The sequence below is a fragment of the Gopherus flavomarginatus genome, chromosome 5, assembly GCF_025201925.1.
Source record: "Gopherus flavomarginatus isolate rGopFla2 chromosome 5, rGopFla2.mat.asm, whole genome shotgun sequence".
NCBI lineage: Eukaryota > Metazoa > Chordata > Testudines > Testudinidae > Gopherus > Gopherus flavomarginatus.
Window position 1 is genome coordinate 41,878,596 of NC_066621.1, and position 20,056 is coordinate 41,898,651.

A 20,056-nucleotide genomic window follows, 5' to 3' on the forward strand; every position below is an offset into this window, starting at 1 on the left:
TTTTGGTTCTCCCAAAATTAATTTTTCTGGAAGTCCTTTCCTCTAAAATACTTTGAATTTTTGCCCCAATTTGGGGCAGAACATTTTCAAAAATGGAAATTTTTTTGTGGGAAGGGATTTCCATTTTCAGGCAACTTCTCATCCAGGTCCAGATGGCCTGTGGGGAAGGAAGAAAGAGAAGCAGGAGAAGGAAGGGTGCTGCTTCCAAAACCAAAGAGTGTGCAGCCCAGCTCCCTCCACGCAGGGCAGAGCTGCTGGGAGAAGGAGTTTGCTGTGGCACAGAGGGAGCATACTGGGTCCGTGTGTGATGCAGTTCTGGGGCTTACACTGAGGGATGACTGAGAGCAGAAGAGTCTCTGTCAAATCTTCAAAGCTCCAATGAGCCATGTCTGGGCAGGCAGAGCGGAGGCAGCACTTGACAGGTGGGAACCAAGAACACAGGCTCCTTAGTCGTGGAGTTAGGGAGGGTGGAAATGAATTTGCTGGGACCCCATACACACCATTAACCCCACTTCAAATATCCCTGCTCCCCGTTTCCTGGCCCCTCCCCCCAAACCTTCCTACATTTGTTGTCATTAAGCCAGGATACTCCATAAACTACATCTTTATTTAGAAAGGATTACGGCTGGATGAGTGGGGCACCCATTCAACACAATTCTTAAAAGCAAGGAAATGACAGCTTCCAGGACACCAGTAACTGTATCCCAGTGTCCACTCAGCACATATCCACAGACTGCAACACACCTCATCATCACAGGGAACTGCCTGCTATCTGAATGTCAAATAGCATCCAACCTTCTACTGATGTATGGTCAATAGCTGTGTGACTCACTGGAAACCCCCTCTCTACAAGCTGGTCCATGCATAGGATAAATAATTACTACATCATCTCAGGTGGTAGCAGTCTGTTCTGTGTACTTAAAAGTCTCTGATCCAAACCTAGCTGCCACCCCGTGCAGGAGTCCTTTGGGTACCACTGGACTAAGGTCTTGGTTTTTTCTAGTTTTCTTCTTTAAAAACTAGTTTATTTAATTCACACAGGGAAGAAACAGCCTTAAAAACAGATGTTTAGATAAAAATCATTAATCTGCTCAGTCACGGTGCTGTGTAAAGCAACACCTGGGTGCTCCACATTCCAGTCACTGTCACACTGTAAGCGGGGGCATTGCTGGGGCTCGAACTTCCCAGATGAGGAGGGGAGCCACACCGGCCTTGACCTGTCATCTGAGGGTCTGGGTCCTTGGAACTGTAGCCCGCCATCCGGATGGCTCGGTCTCTGGGAATAGAACCGGGTGGCGGCATAGTCAAATGGCGCCCAGCCCTTGGTTCGGGTGGGGCGCCAACACACAGTTATCTCAGCTCCGGCCCTCTTGGTTCAGGGACGGACTGGCAAGGCTGTGGGTCGCTTGGGCCCTTTGAGACAGGACCGAGCAGTGGCATAGTCAAAGGGGCCCAGCCCTTGGTTCAGGCAGGGCACCAAAACACAGTTATCTCAGTTTAGCTGGCCTCTTCAGGCTGGGGGGGAGGGGGATTATGCCACCCGTCCACGGGTGGCAGGGGGAACGCAGGCCCACCCACTCCACTGCGTTCCAGCCCGGGGCCCTAGAAGCGGTGATCACCGCTGCAGGTGGTCAGTGGGGATCTTGACCGCAACACACTGCCATGGGTACCAGGAAAGCTGCAGCCTGACTCGGGTCGGCTGCCCTTGGGCCACTTTCAGTATCCCTCTCCGAGCCTACCTGGTTCGTGGGACCCGCTTTGGGGACGTCCCACCACGGAGGCTCCTCATGGCCAGGGCTGGGCGGCAAGTCCGGCAGCTCCTCCGGGAAGTCCGGCCAGGCCTGTTCCAGGGTGTCCTCGGGGCCGCAGCAGGGGAGGGGTGGTGCGGTTCCGGCTGCTCCTCGTTGTAGCGAGCGCAGGGAAGCTCTGGCAGCTCCTCGGTATAGTGAGCGTCGGGAGGCCCCGGCCAGTCCGGACACCGGCCTGCGGCCTCAGCAGCTTCCCAGTCAGGAGCTCCCGCTGACAAGTCTGCTCCTGATGGTGACTGGGGCCCAACTGAGGGCTGAGGGCCGGCTTTTATCCTTCCAGGTTGCTGCTTGAGGGGTGGGACTTCTGCTTAGTGGCCCCACCCCTATGGGTGAGTGACGGGGCTCGACCCTCCTGGATGAGGAGGGGAGCCACACTGCCTCGTTACATGCCCGCCCCCCCGCCCCCCCAAGTCCAGCTCCCGCTTGTCGGGGCCGGGCGGTTCCACCTCTTCGAGGCGAGAGAAGAAGTCCACATTAGCATGGTCCTTGCCAGCCCGATGCTGGATGGTGAAAGCATAGGGCTGCAAGGCCAAATACCAGCGCATGATGCGGGTGTTGTTGTCCTTCATACGCATGAGCCATTGAAGGGGGGCGTGGTCTGTGATGAGAGTGAAAGGGGTGCCCAGGAGAAAGAACCGAAGGGCCTCACAGGCCCACTTCACTGCGAGGGCCTCCCTTTCAATCACTGCGTAGTTCCGCTCTCAGGGGAATAGTTTTCGGCTTAGGTACAGTACGGGGTGGTCTCCTCCGTCCCCTTCCTGAGACAAGACCGCCCCTAGGCTGACATCAGACGAGTCCGTCTGGAGGATAAATGGTCTATCAAAGTTGGGACTATACAAGACGGGTTCCTGGCACAAGCAGATTCGGAGCATTTTAAAGGCTCCTCACACTCGGGGGTCCATTGTATCTGTCGAGGGCTGTTCTTAGTCAGCAGCCCAGTCAATGGTGCGGCAATAGACGCAAATTGCGGGATAAACCGCCGGTAATACCCCACGAGTCCCAGGAAGCGTCGTACCTGTCGTTTTACCTGTCGTTTGGTTGTCATGGGGGAGGCACTTCGTGAGGGCTTGTACTTTCCCCATGAGGGGTTTTACTTGCCCCTGCCCGACGGTATAGCCAAGGTAGGTGGTCTCCTGCCAGGCTATCCGGCATTTCTTGGGGCTCACCGTCAACCCCGCCTGCTTCAGGGTTCTGAGGACCGCCGCGACCTGGTTTAGATGGTCTTCCCAGCAGCGGCTGTAGATCATGACGTCATCTAGGTATGCGGCCGCGTACCCCTGATGCGGCCACAGGAGGTGGTCCATGAGCCGCTGAAAGGTCGCGGGGGCCCCATGGAGACCGAAGGGCATCCGTGTGAATTGATAAAGTCCTGACGGGGTGGCGAAGGCAGTCTTCTCCTTGGAGGTCTCCTCGAGCAGGATTTGCTAGTAACCTTTGCTCAGGTCCAGCGTGGTGATAAATCGGGCCACCCCGAGGCGGCCCAGCAGGTTGTCGACCTGGGGCATTGGGTAGGCATCGAAGTGTGATATGGCGTTGACTTTCCGGAAGTCTATGCAGAACCGCCGGGAGCCGGGACCACCGGACTGCGCCACTCGCTCCGAGATGGTTCGACGACACCCAGGGCCAACATGGCCTGGACCTCTTCTTCGACTTCCTGGCACATTCGATACGGTACCGGCCAGGTTTGGACTGTGTGGCAGGTTAAGGTCGTGTAGCCCAGTAGCGCCGTGAAGGTGTGCCGGAACTCCCGCAGGAAGCATTGAGCCTGTTTACGCTGTTCGTCCGTCAGGGAACACCCCAGTGAGGGCTCCATCAAGTCCTTCGTTTGGACCACCTCCGGGCCTAGCTCCAATTCCGGCGGGCACGGGTCGATCAAGAGGCCCTCCCGGTCACGCCATGGCTTCAGCAGGTTGATGTGGTATAGCTGTTTCTTCTTCCGGAGGCCTGGTTGGTGAATCTCATAATTAACGGGGCCCACTTTCCGAATTACCTTGTACGGGCCCTGCCAACGGGCCAATAGTTTCGATTCCTTGGAGGGTAGGAGCAGCAGAACCCGGTGTCCGGGGGCAAACTCTCACACCTGCGCTTCTTGATTATAACTCCGCTCCTGCGTCTCTTGGGCTACCTTCAGGTTTTCCCGCGCCAGGGTCCCTGCCTGAGTAAGGTGTTCCCACAGTCGGAGAACGTACTGGAGGAGGCCCTGGGTTGGGGAGGCCGACTGCTCCCACGTCTCCTTCATTAAGTCCAGGAGGCCCTGTGGCCTCCGCCCATACAAGAGTTTGAAGGGGGAAAATTTGGTCGACGCCTGGGGGATTTCCCGGATGGCTAGTAGCAGAGGTGGTAGGAGTTGGTCCCAGTGGTGTAGGTTGTCCGGTGGGAACTGTCTCAGCATGTCCTTAAGGGTTCGATTGAACCGTTCTACCAATCCATCCGTCTGGGGGTGATAGACGGAGGTGTGGAGTTGTTTTACCCCCAGGAGTTGGCAGACCTGCTTCAGTAGCCGGGAAGTGAAGTTAGTGCCCTGGTCAGTCAGGATTTCTTTAGGCAATCCTATGCAGGAAAACACCTTCACCAGCTCGCCCGCAATGGTCTGGGCCGTGATGCTCCTCAGGGGAATAGCTTCTGGGAATCAGGAGGCATAGTCGACAAGGACCAGGATATACTGAAAACCAGCCGCACTTCGAGGCAGTGGGCCTACCAGGTCCATAGCGACGCGTTCAATCAGCGTTTCGACCAATGGCATGGGGACCAAGGGCGCCTTGGGTACCCGAGGCGGGGCAGCCAACTGACACTTCGGGCAGGAGTTGCAGTATCGCTTTACGTCCCTCTCGAGCCCCGGCCAGTAGAACCGGGTCCGAATTCGGGCCAGGGTCTTCTCGTGCCCCAGGTGTCCTGCTGCCGGTATGTCGTGAGCCAGGCTCATCACGGCGCCTCGGTGGCAGGGGGGCACGAGAAGTTGCATCCGTGGCTCCCGTTTGCGGGGGTCCCGCTCAACCCGATAAAGTCTGTCCCGCCAGAGCTCAAAGTGTGGCCACTGCGTGGCCCGGTGAGGGTCGACAACTGACCTATTGACTGCCGTGAGTTGCTCATAGGCCCGGCTGAGAGTGGGGTCGGCCCGTTGGTCCCGACAGAAGTCCTTGTCAAAGTGAGGCCTGGCGGGGGATTCCTCCCCCTGGCCTTCGGCCTCTGTGTTTCCTGCCCCAATCTTCTCGGCATCCTCTTCTGTCTCCAACGGGGGCTCCTGGGGCTCGGCCTCTAAGGCCGGTATGGACCGGAGGAGCCCCTCAAAGGCGGACCAATCACATCCCAGGATTACGGGGTAGGCTAGTTGGGGAGCCAAGCCGACTACCAACGACCGAGTGAGGCCATTGACCATCAATCGGGCCGGGCACTCAGGTAGGGTCGGACATCCCCGTGGATGCACTGCAAATGGATGGGCCCCAGAGCCCAGTGGATCAGCGTTTGCCCATAGCCCGAGTCTACTAGGGCCATTGTGGCGTGGTCCCCTACGACCACCGGGATCGTGAGTTTGGGGGATTGGGGCCATCAGGCCCGGCCTTTCCCTGCACAGACCTGCCCAAAGTCACATTCCATCTTGGGACAGTCCTGTTGTAAGTGGCCGGCCCTCCCACATCCGAAGCAGGGTCCGATTTCCGGGCGTCCGCCCTGGGGACCGGCGGCTCGAGGGCTGTGGGAGGGGGCTTCGGCGGGGCTCCGACAGGCCCCCGGGAGAGGCCCTCAGGGCCAAGTGCAGGGCAGGGTCCGGGCGTTGGGCCCGGAAGGCCGACGCGGGGTCTGGCCTGCGGTTTGGGCGCCGCAGCCCGGCCGAGGCGGATGCCCTCATCTCCCCATGGAGTTGGTCGGGCCCCGGGGTGGGTGGCCGAACGGCGGCCCCCATAGAAGCCTCCGCGGTCAGGAAGTCCTCCATCAGGGAGACCGCCGCCCGCAGTGTGGCTGGCCGGTGGCAGAGTACCCAAGCCCTTCCCTGGGCAGGCAAAATATGCACAAATTGTTCTAAGACCACCTGTTCGGTTACCTCCTCCGCCGTATGGGTTTCAGGTTGGAGTCAGTGGCGGCAGGCCTCCTTCAAGCCTTGGGCGATCAGCTGGGGCCAGGCGCCTGTCGGGTAGGTTGGGCCCCGAAACCATTGCCTGAAGGTTTCGGGGCTAACATCCAAAGCGTCCAGGACTGCCGCCTTTACCCGATCATAGTCCTTGGCCTCTTCCGTCGCCAGCCCGTGATAAGCAAGCTGGTCTGGTCTGGTTAGGTACCGGGCTAACAGAGGGGCCCATTGGTCCCGGGCTCACCCTGCGACAAGGGTCACGCGCTCGAACGTGACCAAGAAGGCCTCAGGGTCATCTCCCGGGCCCATCTTGGTCATGCGCAGGGGAACAGACGGGCGGAAGCCCCCGACGTCTTCTCCTGTGGCCCCATCGACGGGGCGGGACGCAGGTCCAAGGAGCAGCTGCAGCTGGTGTCCGAGTTGCTGTATCAGCTGTTGCTGGTGCTCCAGTTGAGCAGCATGTTGCTGATGTTGCTGCTGGAGGTGGGCAGCATCCCGATGTTGCTGCTGTTCACGATGGGCAGCCTGCTGCTGTTGCTGCTGCAGCAGTTGCACCGCCTGCTGGCGCTCCTGGCTCTCCGCCAGCAGCTGGAACAGCCGTTCGATATCCATGTCTCCGGTTAAAGAGGGCTGGTCGCACTACCGCCCTCCTGCCAGCCCCTTCTCACAGGGGCTAGGGTTCAGGTCCCTGGTCAGGTGCCAATTGTAAGCGGGGGCGTTGCCGGGGCTCGACCCTCCCGGATGAGGAGGGGAGCCACACCGGCCTCAACCTGTTGTCTGAGGGTCTAGCTCTTTGGAACTGTAGCCCGCCGTCTGGGTGGCTCGGTCTCTGAGGATAGAACCGGGTGGCGGCACAGTCAAAGGGGGCCCAGCCCTTGGTTCAGGCGGGGCACCAACACACAGTTATCTCAGTTTAGCTGGCCTCTTCAGGCCGGGGGGGGAGGGGGATTTTGCCACCCGTGGACAGGTGGCAGGGGGAACGCAGGCCCACCCACTCCACTGCGTTCCAGCCCGGGGCCCTAGTAGCGGTGATCACCGCTGCAGGTGGTCAGTGGGGATCTTGACCGCAACACACTGCCATGGGTACCAGGAAATCTGCAGCCTGACTCAGGTTGGCTGCCCCCGGGCCACTTTCAGTATCCCCCTCCGAGCCTACCTGGTTCGTGGGACCCGTTTTGGGGACGTCCCACCACGGAGGCTCCTCACGGCCAGGGCTGGGCGGCAAGTCCGGCAGTTCCTCCGGGAAGTCCGGCCAGGCCTGTTCCAGGGTGTCCTCGGGGCCGCAGCAGGGGCGGGGCGGGGCGGTTCCGGCTGCTCCTCGTTGTAGCGAGCGCAGGGAAGCTCTGGCAGTTCCTCGTTGTAGCGAGCGCAGGGAAGCTCTGGCAGCTCCTCGTTACAGCGAGCGCAGGGAAGCTCTGGCAGCTCCTCGGTATAGTGAGCGTCGGGAGGCCCCGGCCAGTCCGAACTCCGGCCTGCGGCCTCAGCAGCTTCCCAGTCAGGAGCTCCCGCTGACAGGTCTGCTCCTGACGGTGACTGGGGCCCAACTGAGGGCTGAGGGCTGGCTTTTATCCTTCCAGGTCGCTGCTTGACCCTTTGAGGGGCAGGACTTCCGCTTAGTGGCCCCGCCCCTATGGGTGAGTGACGGGGCACGACCCTCCCGGGTGAGGAGTGGAGCCACACCGCCTCTTTACACACACATTTCTATTGAGTCTGTCACTCATAGGCAGTTTCGGGGCTGAGAGGTTTGGGGATTCCAGTTGTGCTAGACAGAGGCTGTAACGGGGGAAAGGTGCTGTATCCTCAACAGTGGGGGGGTTGGTTATGAGAACGATCAGGTAGTTCATCTTCTGGGATTAAGGATGTCTGTTCTTACAAGGGACAGGTAATGGATGCTCATGGCCCTGGGGAACATTTGGGGCTTGAGAGCTTATTCTGGCTCCATCTGATTAAACCAGAAGGGATCCAGAGTGCTAGCAATGAAAATGTTTGAACTATTTTCCAGCCACGACCTTCCCCCTCCCATCCCACTAAAAGTGCCCACACATCCTGCCCTCTCCTTTCACTTCAAGTGAACAGTCACTTGTGGAGTGCTGGGTAACCGATATAATGGGCCAGTCTGTGCTCTCAGCTGCTCTGTATTTGCAAGTCTGCCTTTATTAACTACAATAGATTTGCTCCAGAGTTTCACCAACATAAATGAGAAGTGTGCATGGAAGAAATCCACAATAACGGCTTTTTGTGTTTTTATTCCCCCCAGCCTCGTCCCACAGCACTGTCGTCTCTCCCTGCATTCCCTGAATAACAAATCTTTCTAGACTTACATGGACATCTTTGAGGGGAACACAGTGCACGGGTCAGAAATGAATCGTTTTCCATTCTCTCTTCATTTCATGCAGGTTGGAGGGGTGCAGACTCTCAGCTGTGTGTTGCGGGTTTCTCTCCTCTGCTCTCAGCACCAGCCATGCCCTTGCAGAGCTGAACCTTTGGGGGACGAAGCTGGGAGATTCAGGAGTGCAGGTGTTGTGTGAGGGACTGAGACATCCCAACTGCAAACTGCAGAAAATACTGTAAGTACTGGCTGGTCTCCTCCAGTCTGTGCCTGCTAGCATGGTAACTCTGGCTGCTGGGTTACAGAACTCCAAAGCTTTGCTGAAACCAGCCCCAGGCCCTGCACCTCAGGGGTACCATTCCATTCCTTAGAAATGTACAGCTGGAAGGGACCCTGAGAGGTCATCAAGTCCATCCCTCAGTACAGAGGCAGAATTAAGTAAACATAGCCCATCCCTGACAGGTGTTTGTCTCACCTGTTCCTAAAAATCTCCAAGGACAGGATTCCACGGTCTCCCTAGGTAACTTGTTCCAGGGCTTTACTATCCTTATATTTAGAAAGTGTTTCCTAATATCCAACCTAAATCTCCCTTGCTGCTGATTCAGCTGATTACTCCTTGTCCTACTTTTGGTGGACATGGAGAACAATGGATCACCATTCTCTTTATAACAACCTTTCACATAGTTGAAGACTGTTATCATGTTGCCCCTCAGTCTTCTCTTCTGTAGACTAAACATGCCCAATTCCTTCAACCTTTTCTTGTGGAGATTGTTTTCTAAACCTTTTTTCACTTTTGTTGTTCTCATCTGGATTCTCTAATTCGTCAACATCTTTCTTGAACTGTGATGCCTCAAACTGGACTCGAAGAGGCCTCACCGGTGATGAGTAGAGTGGGACAATCACCTCCCATGCCCACTTATGACTCTCCTGCTAATACACCCTACAGTGATATTAGCCTTTTTCCAAAAATACATCACACTGTTTGCTCATATTCCCCAGATCCTGTTCTGTAGTACTGCCGCTTAGCCAATTAATCCTCATTTTGTAGTTGCGCATTTGATATTTTTCCTTGCTAAGTGCAGAACATTGCACGTCTCTATTTAATATGATAAATTTCAGACCAATTTTCCAATTAATCAAGATCATTTTGAATTCTAATCCTGTCTTCTAAAATTGTTTGTAACCCTCCCCAGCTTGGTGCCATCTTCAGATGTTATAAGTGTACTTGTCACTCTATCATCCAAGCTGTTAATTAAAATATTGAGCAGTACTGGACCCAGGTCAAACCCCTGCAGGACCCCACGGGATATATCCTCCCGGGGTAGTTTCAGGCCAAACTTTCAGGGCCAGCATAGCTCTGAAGACTCAGCTGCAACAGGAAATGTTCTATTGAGAGTTGGGAAGAGGCAGCGTGAGCAGCAGGTGTACAGGGTGGTACCATGGTCCTAGCACTGTATGGCAGCAAGACTTTGGCAATCAGGAAGGATATTTCAGCAGAAGAAAAATCTTGTCAGCAAAGCAAAACAACTTAAACACATCAAATAACAAACCACCCCAGCCTGAGGCTCGCTCAGCCTGAATTTGCAGCCATCTCAACCCACAGCCATTCTGCGCCCATTGGCTCCCCAACAGCTGTTCTGATAGCCCTTTCCCTGAGCACCTGTGCAAGGACAGATGGAAGGAAGCCAGAATTAACCCTTTACTCGCTGAGGATCTGGGATGTCCCTAGCCCCTAAGTATTTGGCTAGTGGCACATGTGGCAAGAACCATCCTTCCCTCCCTCCAGAATGGAAATGAAACCCTCTCCAGACAGACACTGACACCAGTGAGGGAACCACAGCCAATAGGGAGGAAATAAGTGATCACTTCCCTCTCTGTGTATTTGTCTCTTGTAGGTTGGGGAGTTGCAGCCTCACAGCTGCTTGCTGTGGGGATCTCTCCACTATTCTCAGCACCAGCCACAGCCTGACAGTGCTGGAACTGTTGGATAACAAACTGGGGGATTCAGGCGTGCAGCTGCTGTGTGAAGGACTGAAACATCCGGACTGCAAATTGCAGAAACTAGTGTAAGTAACAGCTGGTTTCCTGCAGTCAGTGCTTATTAACATTGTACTACAGTGACCTGAGCTTTGTCTACTGGAACATCCATACTCCTGACAGCGCTGTGGGAAACTGTTTTCCATCCTATGAAAACTCAGTATTTCCCCCCATTCTGCATTGTGATGAAACAAACACCTTCTTAGCCCACGTCCAGACTAACCCGCGGCATCAGCGGGTTAAAATCGATTGCTCGGGGATCGATATATCGCGTCTAGTCTGGACGCGATGTATCGATCCCCGAGCGCGCTTACATCGATTCCGGAACTCCATCAACCCGAACGGAGTTCCGGAATCGACATGGAGAGCCACGGACATCGATGCCGCTCCGTTTGGATGGGTGAGTACCTCGATTTTAGAAATTCGACTTCAGCTACGTTATTCACGTAGCTGAAGTTGCGTATCTAAAATCGATTTTAATACCCTAGTCTGGACGTGGCTTTAGAGAGAGAGAGGCTAAACTAGCCAATAGCCCACTGGTTAGGGCACTCATCTGAGGTGTGAGGGGCACAGGTTAAAGTCACTGCTCTGCCTGATTTGGGAGGAGACGAAGGTGGGCCTCACACAGGCCAGGTGAATGCCCCAACCACGGGGCTACTGGTTATTCTAGTCTTGCTCTCTCTGTAGGTTTACCCTGAAAGTCCAGCCTGGCTAGGAAAGACCTTCCTGACAGAACTTCCATCAACACTGAGACATTCCCACAAAAAGTGTGTGACTAATCTGCATTTTCTGATAGAAAAACTATTTCAGTGAAAAAATCCCAACTGGTTCATCTAATGACCACTCAAAAACACTTAGGCTCTCCTCCTGTGTACAACTGAGAGACCCCACCACACTGTAGATTTGTCATATTTTACTAGACAGAAATTGGGTCACACAGAGAACTCTTCATGCCCCATAGAGATTTTCTGTAGATCCTCTGTTTATTTTACTCACTAAGGTTTGGTCCATACTAGAAAGTTAGGTCGACCCAACTACGTTGCTCAGGGGTATGAAAAATTCACACACACACCCCCGATAGACTTAGTTAAGCCGACCTAAGCCACAGCGTAGACAGCGCTAGGTCACTTACTGAGCATGGAATCCCGCTGGGAGCACATGGCTCCAGGATCTGCTCTGGTTGCCCATTGGTCTCTGAGTGGAGTTTAAGAGGCTGGTTCTGAGCTATAAAGCCCTAAATGGCCTGGGACTGGCCTACCTGAGGGATTGTGTCTGGCACTGGGCCAGACTGTCCCAGCTGCAGTCAGCACGGGCACCTGAGCTGATCCCCCCCTTTGTTATAAAAGAGAAGGGATGGTTGGCCTCTGTGAGGGCTCTGGGACTTGCCCTTCCCCCCTAGTTCAAAATACTCCACATTTAGGAACTTTCTGGGCATGCTGCAAAGAGCCTCTGTTTGATGGGGTTTGGAGAGAGTTGAAGGGTGGGAAAGTGCTTTCTATAGCTGGATGGATGAGTTCCTATTAGAATAATTAATTTAGTGCTACTCAGGTTTTGGCTGTAGCACTAATTATGTGCTAGAGGTCTAGAGCAGGGGTGGACAAACTTTTTGGCCCAAGGGCCACATCTGGGAATATAAATTGTATGGCAGCTGTGAATGTTCACAAAATTGGGTTTGGGGTGCAGGAGGGGGTGAGGGCTCTGATTGGGGGTGTAGGCTCTGGAGCGGGGTCAGAAATGAGGAGTTCAGGGTGCGGGAGAGGGTTCCAGGCTGGGGTGGGGAGTGGGGTGCAGGATCTGACTGAGGGTTCGTGCTCTGGGATGGGGCTGGGGATGTGGAGTTTGAGATATAGGAGGGTGCTCCAGCTTGGGATCGAGGGGTTTGGAGGGCAGGATGGGGATCAGGGCTGGGGCGGGGGCTTGAGTGCGGGAAGGGGTGCAGGCTCTGACTGAGGGTGCATGCTCTGGGATGGGGCTGGAGATGCAGAGTTTGGGGTATAGGAGGGTGCTCCAGCTTGGGATCGAGGGGTTTGGAGGGCAGGAGGGGGATCAGGGCTGGGGCGGGGGCTTGAGTGCGGAAAGGGGTGCAGGCTCTGACTGGGCATGGGGCCTCTGGGGTGGGGCTGGGGATGAGGGGTTTAGGGTGCAGGAGGGTGCTCTGGGCTGGGATCAAGGGGTTTAGAGAGCAGGAGGAGGATCAGGGCTGGGACAGAGGGTTAGGGCATGAGGAGAGCTCAGGGGTGCAGGCTCCGGGCGGCGCTTACCTCAAATGGCTCCTGGAAACAGTAGCATGTCCCTCCTCCGGCTCCTACACAGGCAGGTACTGCCCCTGCAGCTCCCATTGGAGCATCAGAGGGGGCCATTGGAGTGCGCAGCAGCCGGAGCGGGGCCATGCCATGGCTTCCAGGAGCCGCATAGAGTGGCCCCCATCTGGTCCCTGGTTGGATTGCCAGAGCACCAGAGCAGGACAAACCCCAGACCTCACTCCCCAGTGGGACCTCGAGGGCCAACTTAAAATGTCCCATGGGCTGTAGTTTGCTCAGACCTGTCTAGAGCCTTGTATAGGGGAGAGGGATAGCTCAGTGGTTTGAGCATTGGCCTGCTAAACCCAGGGCTATGAATTCACTTCTTGAGGGAGCCAGTTAGGGGTCTGGGGCAAAAATCTGCCTGGGGCTTGGTCCTGGTCCTGCTTTGAGCAGGGGGTTAGACTAGTTGATCACCTGAGGTCCCTTCCAACTCCAATATTTTATAGGGGTCTTTTAGTAATTTGAATCAAAATGAAGTGATTTCTGTATTGCTTCTAAATTAAGAATCACTTTAGAGTTACACACAGGTATCAAGGAGGGGAAATGCAGAGGACGGGGCATAAACAAGTCATCATTTTGCTCTCTGTATATCTTCATATCCTACAGACTGGGGTATTGTGATCTCACAGTTGCTTCTTGTGGGGATCTGTCCTCTGTTCTCAGCACCAGCCAGACCCTGACAGAGCTCGGCGTAAGGTGGAACAATCTAGGAGATTCAGGAGTGCAGCTGCTGTGTGAAGGATTAAAACATCCAAACTGCAAATTACAGATACTGCAGTAAGTACCAGCTGGTTCCCTTTAGTCTGTGCTTGTTAACATGATGGTGTTGTGAGTTACACTCTATCAAAAACAACAAGGAGTCTGGTGGCACCTTAAAAACTAACAGATTTGTTTGGGAATAAGCTTTTGTGGTTCAAAAACTCACTTCTTCAGATGCATGGAGTGAGAATTACAGATGCAGGGATTATTACACTGACACATGAAGAGAAGGGAGTTACCTCACAAGCAGAGAACCAGTGTTGACAGGGCCAATTTGATCAGGGTGGATGTAGTCCTCTCCCAATAACTGATGAGGAGGTGTCAACTCCAGGAGGGGAAAAGTTGCTTCTGTAGTGAGCCAGCCACTCCCAATCCTTATTCAAGCACAAATTAATGGTGTTAAATTGCAAATGAATTTTAGTTCCGCAGTTTCCTCTAAGTTATACCAGAGGCTGTTTTGGTCCCCACCTGGCCCAGAATCAGTGTGGTAGAAAGGTGGCTTACAGCCAATATCTTCTCCTCGAAGTCTCTCAGCAGTGCCAAATGTGAACTTGGTGCAGCCAAGGGCAGAATCCAGTGGTTTTTACCGAACCACAAATGCAGCATATTTGGAAGTTAGAAAAACAATGACTTTACTCACTAAGGCAGTAACAGCCCCACATGTGTGCACACTGCTCTGAACTGGAGCTGTCACTCCTGCTCTCTCAAAAGGGCTGGAAAGAAAAGGAAATTGAACATGGCTCTGTTCTCCCAAACTGGCTGTAAACAGTAATGTGAATAAATAACATCAACATTAATGTGTTTCCCACAAAGTGGCTGGGACTCCCCCCGATCATCACCTGTCATTTCACAGAATATCAGGGTTGGAAGGGACCTCAGGAGGTCATCTAGTCCAACCTTCTACTCAAAACAGGACCAATCCCAACTAAATCATTCCAGCCAGGAGGGATAGCTCAGTGGTTTGAGCATAGGCTTGCTAAACCCAGGGTTGTGAGCTTGATCCTCAAGGGGGCCACTTAGGGATCTGGGGCAAAAATCAGTGTCTGGTCCTGCTGGTGAAGGCAGGGCACTGGACTCAAAGTCCTTTCCAGTTCTAGGAGATAGGTATATCTCTTATTATTATTACTATTGTCAAGCCCAGGGGCAGCTCTAGCTTTTTTGCTGACCCAAGCACGACAGGCAGGCAGCTTTCGGCGGCATGCTTGTGGGAGGTCCGCCAGTCCTGCAGCTTCAGCGTATCCGCCGCTGAATTGCCGCCAAATCCATGGGACCGGCGGACCTCCTGCAGGGTTGCCGCCGAAGGCTGCCTGACTGCTGCCCTTGCAGGGACCAGCAGGGTGCCCCCCGCAGCTTGCCACCCCAGGCATGCACTTGAAGTGCTGGTGCCTGGAGCCACCGCTGGCAAGCTGAGCCTTAAAGATCTCTAAGGATGGAGATTCCACCATCTCCCTAGGCAACCGATTCCAGTGCTTCACCACCCTCCTACTGAAATAGTTTTTCCTAAAATCCAACCTAAAACTCCCTCACTGCAACTTGAGACCGTTGCTCCTTGTTCTGTCATCTGCCACCACTGAGAACAGGCGAGCTCCATTCTCTTTGGAACTCTCATTCAGGTAGTTGAGGGCTGCTATCAAATCCCCCTTACTCTTCTCTTCCCTCAATCTGCTGGCAATGCTCCTACTAATTTAGCCCAATATGCTGTTAGCCTTCTTGGCAACAAGGGCACACTGCTGACTCATATCCAGCTTCTCATCCACTGTAATCTCCAGGTCCTTTTCTGCAAAACTGCTGCTTAGCTAGTCGGTTCCCAGCCTGTAGCACTGCCTGGCCAAATCAGCGGTGTCACCCCAGAAACTGATAACACAGCCCAGCCAGAAAGTGTATCACTGAGAACTGGCTGTGGGCTAGCATCCGGTGCCATTTCTGACCCATCTTTCTCATGGCAGACAATTTAGGGCTTGTCTGCAACCCCACTGGCCAGAGCTCAGTCCTGTCATCTCTAGTCTCCTCGGGGTCCCTGTGTATTTTCCTCCTGTCACCCAGCCTTAGCAATTGCCTCTCACCTCCTGCTTGCAGGCTGCTCCACCCCACACGTCCTGGTGCTGCTGCTCCCAGCCCGCCAGCCACAGCCTGCTTCCCTGATCAGTTCTCACATTCCTACCTGCCTCCTTGCCCTGGCTCTCAGGATACCACTGCCAGGCTTTCTGTCCTTCCTGCAGCCTGCTGCTCATCCCCCCACACACTGGCCATCTCACTCTCCCAGCCTGATCCTTTCTGTCCACAGGATGTCACATCTCTATCCTCGTCATTCTGCTTAACACAGCGCCCCCTACTTGTGAGATGCTGATCTAGGTCCTTCCTCCATCAGACTAAGCTAGGGCTTAGTCCTTTCTCTTCCTACCACTCTAGAGGGGGCGGTATCCAGTAGGGAACCAGCAGGTCACTACAGGATATTGTTAGGATCACCCCACCTACTAGAAATAGCCCCTCAATCTACCTATCCCTTCAACTCATCTGAACAATCACATGTAGAACACATAGTAACTGACACAACACCTGCACATGGTAAAGTATTCCCTCGAGGGTTTGTAGAGTTTAAGACGAGAGGGTGTGTTTCTATGGGTTCCCACAGGGATTGTTGTCCCTATGCTTTGTAACATTTTTATCAATGACCTGGCAGACAACATAGTATCACTGACAAAGTTTACGGATGACACAAAAATTGCAAAATGGGAAATAATGTAGAGATGTAGAGCACAAGTTACTGCTACAGAGTGATCTGTATTGTTTGGGAAACTGGGCGCAAGCGAACAGTATGTGCATTTTAGTACAGACAAATATAGACTTGTACCTCTAGGAGCAAAGAATGTAGGCCACACTTAGAGGGTGGGGAACCCTATCTTGGGAAGCAGTGACTCTGAGAAAGACTTGAGGAGGTACTGTGGATAATCAGCTAAGAATGCGATGCCGTAGCCAAAAGGGCTAATGGATGTATAAAGAGAAGAATCTCGAGTAGGAGTCGAGGTTATTTTACCTCTGTATTTGCCACTGGTGTGATGGCTGCTGGAATATTGTGTCTAGTTCTGGTGCCCACAGTCCAAGAAGGATGTTGATAAATTGGAGAGGGTTCTGAGAAGAGCCATGAGAATAATACAAGGATGGGAAAACCTGCCTTATAGTGACAGACTTCGATCTACTTGGCTTAGGAAAGAGAAGGATACAGGGTGACATGATCACAGTGTACAAGTACCTACATGGGGAACAAATATTTGATAACGGGCTCTTCAGTGTAGCAGAGGAAAGTATAACAGGATCCAATGGCTGGAAGTTGAAGCTAGACAAATTCAGACTGGAAATAAGGTTCCGTGAGGGTAGCTAACCACTGGGACAATTTCTCAAAGGTTGGGTGGATTCTCTATCACTGGCAATTCTAAAATCAAGATTGAATATTTTTGTCGACAAGCTCTTCTCTGGTTCAAACAGGAATTGTTTGGGGGACGTCCTGTACTGCAGGTCAGACCAGATGATCACAGTGGGCCCTTCAGGCCTTGGAATTTATGACTAATCCCAAAGGCTCCTCTCAGAGCACTGTGGTTTACTGTACATGAAATGAAAACTGCTGATGCCAGCGAATGGGGCAAAAATAAGCAGTCACAAATCTTTGTATCTCTCTGGCTCCTGCAGACTGAGTGGTTGCCATTTCACAGCTGCTTGTTGTGGGGATCTCGCCTCTGCTCTCAGCGCCAACCAGACACTGACAGAGCTGATTTTGGGAGAGAAAACAATGGACAATTCAGGTGTAAAACAGTTGTGTGAAGGACTGAAACATCCAAACTGCAAATTGCAGAAATTGTGGTAAGTTACAAGTGGGCTCCTTTCACAGGTGTTCCTTTCACATGGGGCCAGGCTTTCTAAACTGCTCAGCATGCAGTAGCTTGTGACTTTTATGGTCAGATTTTCAGAAAAGCCAGCAGCACCCTGGGTAAATGGGACTTCAGTCCCCTTGAACATCCAGCCCCAGTTGTGGGTGCTGAGTTCTTTGGAAAATCTGGCACAAAGTGATGTGATTTAAGCTCTTTCTCCTGAGGTCACAGTGTTATTGTCCATGCACCCAAGAACCGGCACCTAGTCTCCTCCTGCAGAGAAAGGGACTGAGATCCAGTGCTGTGATACCAGTAGAGCTGAGTGACTTTTTTTGTTCAAATAGTACATTTGCAGAAAAATGCAGTTTCAGGATGAAAATATTTGCAAATGGAGGTTGCATTTGGTGAATAATTTTGGCAGAATAAAAAGCTGATTTTTTTAAACAAAAGGTTTGTCTTGTCACTTTGAAACAATGTTTTGTTTAGAATGTTTTGTGTAGCTAATTTGATTAATTGGTTTTTTAAGGGTGAAAAACACTTAAAAAGAAACTAAAGAAAAACACAAAAAGACCCGACATTTTTTTCAGATCAAATAAATTTTCATTCGGCACCAAAAAAAATTGTTTGTTCGATTTCTTTCAACAACAACAAAACCCTGAAAAATTGAGGTTTTGGTTCAAAATGAACCTTTTTTTTTCCTTCAGCCACCAACCTGAAAAATTTATTATTCATGCAGCTTGACTAGCTTAAACATGGGATAATAAAGTGGCTGTTTGAGCACTCCAAAGGCAGCATAGTTTTATGTTAAAATCTCAGTTATTTTACTCAGAAAGCAGGACTGAGAATACAAGACTGGGGTGCTTCACAATTGAATTAAAATAGCCCTGCATTCAAATAATAATTTACCACCATTTCAACATATAATTCTGGGACAAAGCCAAACAGACAAACAGACAAAGGAAAAGAGGGAAAGGATACAAAGTCGACACCTAATTGTTTCTGTTTAATTTCGTTTTCTGTCTATGATGGCAACCCAGTTCCTTCACTCTTCTCCTCCTCATCTTGGTTGTCTGTCTAGTCAGCAGCTCATACAGATATTGGTAGGATTGGAAGGTCCAGCCCGCTCCTTAGGCAACTGACATCTGCCTTTTCCTCCAGAACAATGTCAGGCAGTTTTAAACTGTTTTTAAGATCTTCTTAGTTCATAAAAGCTACCAGAGTTTCAGCTTAAGCAGCATTTAAATCCAGCACAGCCGGACAGCTACAAGAGAATGTTTTGAAATTTCCATACCACTGGCCTGAAGGGGAAAAGGCAAATCTATAAAAGAGAGAGAACCAGAAATAAAGGAAGATAAAAGACTGATGGGAATTAAAAAATGGAAGTAAGTTCTGTGAAGCATTGAGCTAGCAAATATATTTAAACAACGTCCAGATTTTTACACAGTCCTAGACATCCCCCACACAGCCTTTGGTTCTGGGATGTTACAACCAAAACACATGATGACAGCTTTCAAAATTATTTAGATTTAGAACAATAACTTTATAGATTAATAACAATTCAGAAACAAATAAGTTTGCTGAAGTCTGCTTTCTTGCTTGCTATAAATGTCACATGCTGGCATCTCTCTCCCTCTAAGTGGGCTGAGAGTTCTGCATGTCACTCAATAGCAGCCTCTTCTGCAGGAAAGGACGAGCCTGGTCAGACTCCATAGGGAATCCAGTGCAGATGGTGACTACCGCTGTGGACCAAAAATGTGTGGGATGGGGAAAGAAGATGGGCCCAGATAGTTATGTCTGAACATTCATTGCAATAGTCTTTTGTGTCCATTCCAGAGATGATTTCACTGAAACCAGTGGTGTGCGGCTAACTCTGCTTCAAAGGGACTGTGTTCTCAGGCTTTATGTCTAACACTTTTTCTTGACTTGTCTTCTCCCACAGCTTGAGCAGTGTCAATGTAAATGAAGAAACACAGAGAGAGCTAGATGCTGTGAAAAAGAGGAAACCTGATATGGTTATATGTGTATGGAAGAATTGGTGAGCAGGAGCCATTGCACCGACACCGCTCTGGCCTGGCTGTCATCCTGCTAGCTGGGACAGCAGCTTGGGACAGGACCTGCCCCTTTTAAGGCATCTCTGGTATCACCAAGGAGTCCAGATATATATTCTCCTGCTAGTGCTAAGAGTGAGAACCTCACACTATGGGGAAAATATGCTCCCGTTTTGTGAGCTTGTTGAATTTACGCATTCAGCCTCCACAGGCGCAGGACTGGAAGAGCTGGTCTACACTCGGGGGGCAGAGGGGAATCGATCTAAGATATGCAACTTCAGCTACGTGAACAGCCTTCCAAGGGGAGTAGTGGGGGCAAAAGACATATCTGGCTTTAAGATTAAGCTTGATAAGTTTATGAAAGGGATGGTATGACAGGAGAGCCTAATTTTGGCAATTGATCTTTGACTATAGCCAGATAAGTATGCCCAGTGGTTGGTGATGGGATGTTGGATGGGATGGGATCAGCTACTGCAGAGAATTCTTTTCTGAGTGCTGGCTGGTGAGTCTTGCCCACAGGCTCAATGTTTAGCTGATCGCCATATTTGGGGTCGGGAAGGAATTTTCCTCTGGGGCAGATTGGCAGAGGCCCTGGAGGTTTTTCGCCTTCCCCTGCAGCATGGGGCATGAGTCACTTGCTGGTGGATTCTCTGCAGCTTGAGGTCTTCAAACCACAATTTGAGGACTTCAGTAACTGAGACATAGGTTAGGGGTTTGTTATAGAAGTGGATGGGTAGGGTTCTGTGGCCTGCTTTGTGCAGGGGGTCAGACTAGATGATCACATTGGTCCCTTCTGACCCTAGAATCTATGAATCTATGAATAGCGTAGCTGAAGTTGAAGTATCT

General features: G+C 52.1%; 1 protein-coding gene across 1 annotated transcript in view; it reads left to right on the plus strand.

Annotated features, from left to right (window-relative positions):
- The window catches only part of LOC127051023 (NACHT, LRR and PYD domains-containing protein 3-like), a 60,061-nt gene extending 40,239 nt beyond the window's left edge, over window positions 1–19,822 (plus strand). The window contains exons 7-11 of the mRNA XM_050952812.1: window positions 8,268–8,438; window positions 10,096–10,266; window positions 13,147–13,317; window positions 16,984–17,154; window positions 19,102–19,822. Coding sequence (XP_050808769.1) covers window positions 8,268–8,438; window positions 10,096–10,266; window positions 13,147–13,317; window positions 16,984–17,154; window positions 19,102–19,201 — 784 coding nt within the window. The 3' untranslated portion in view covers window positions 19,202–19,822. The remainder of the gene's footprint in view (window positions 1–8,267; window positions 8,439–10,095; window positions 10,267–13,146; window positions 13,318–16,983; window positions 17,155–19,101) is intronic.
- Window positions 19,823–20,056: the final 234 nt, after the last annotated feature.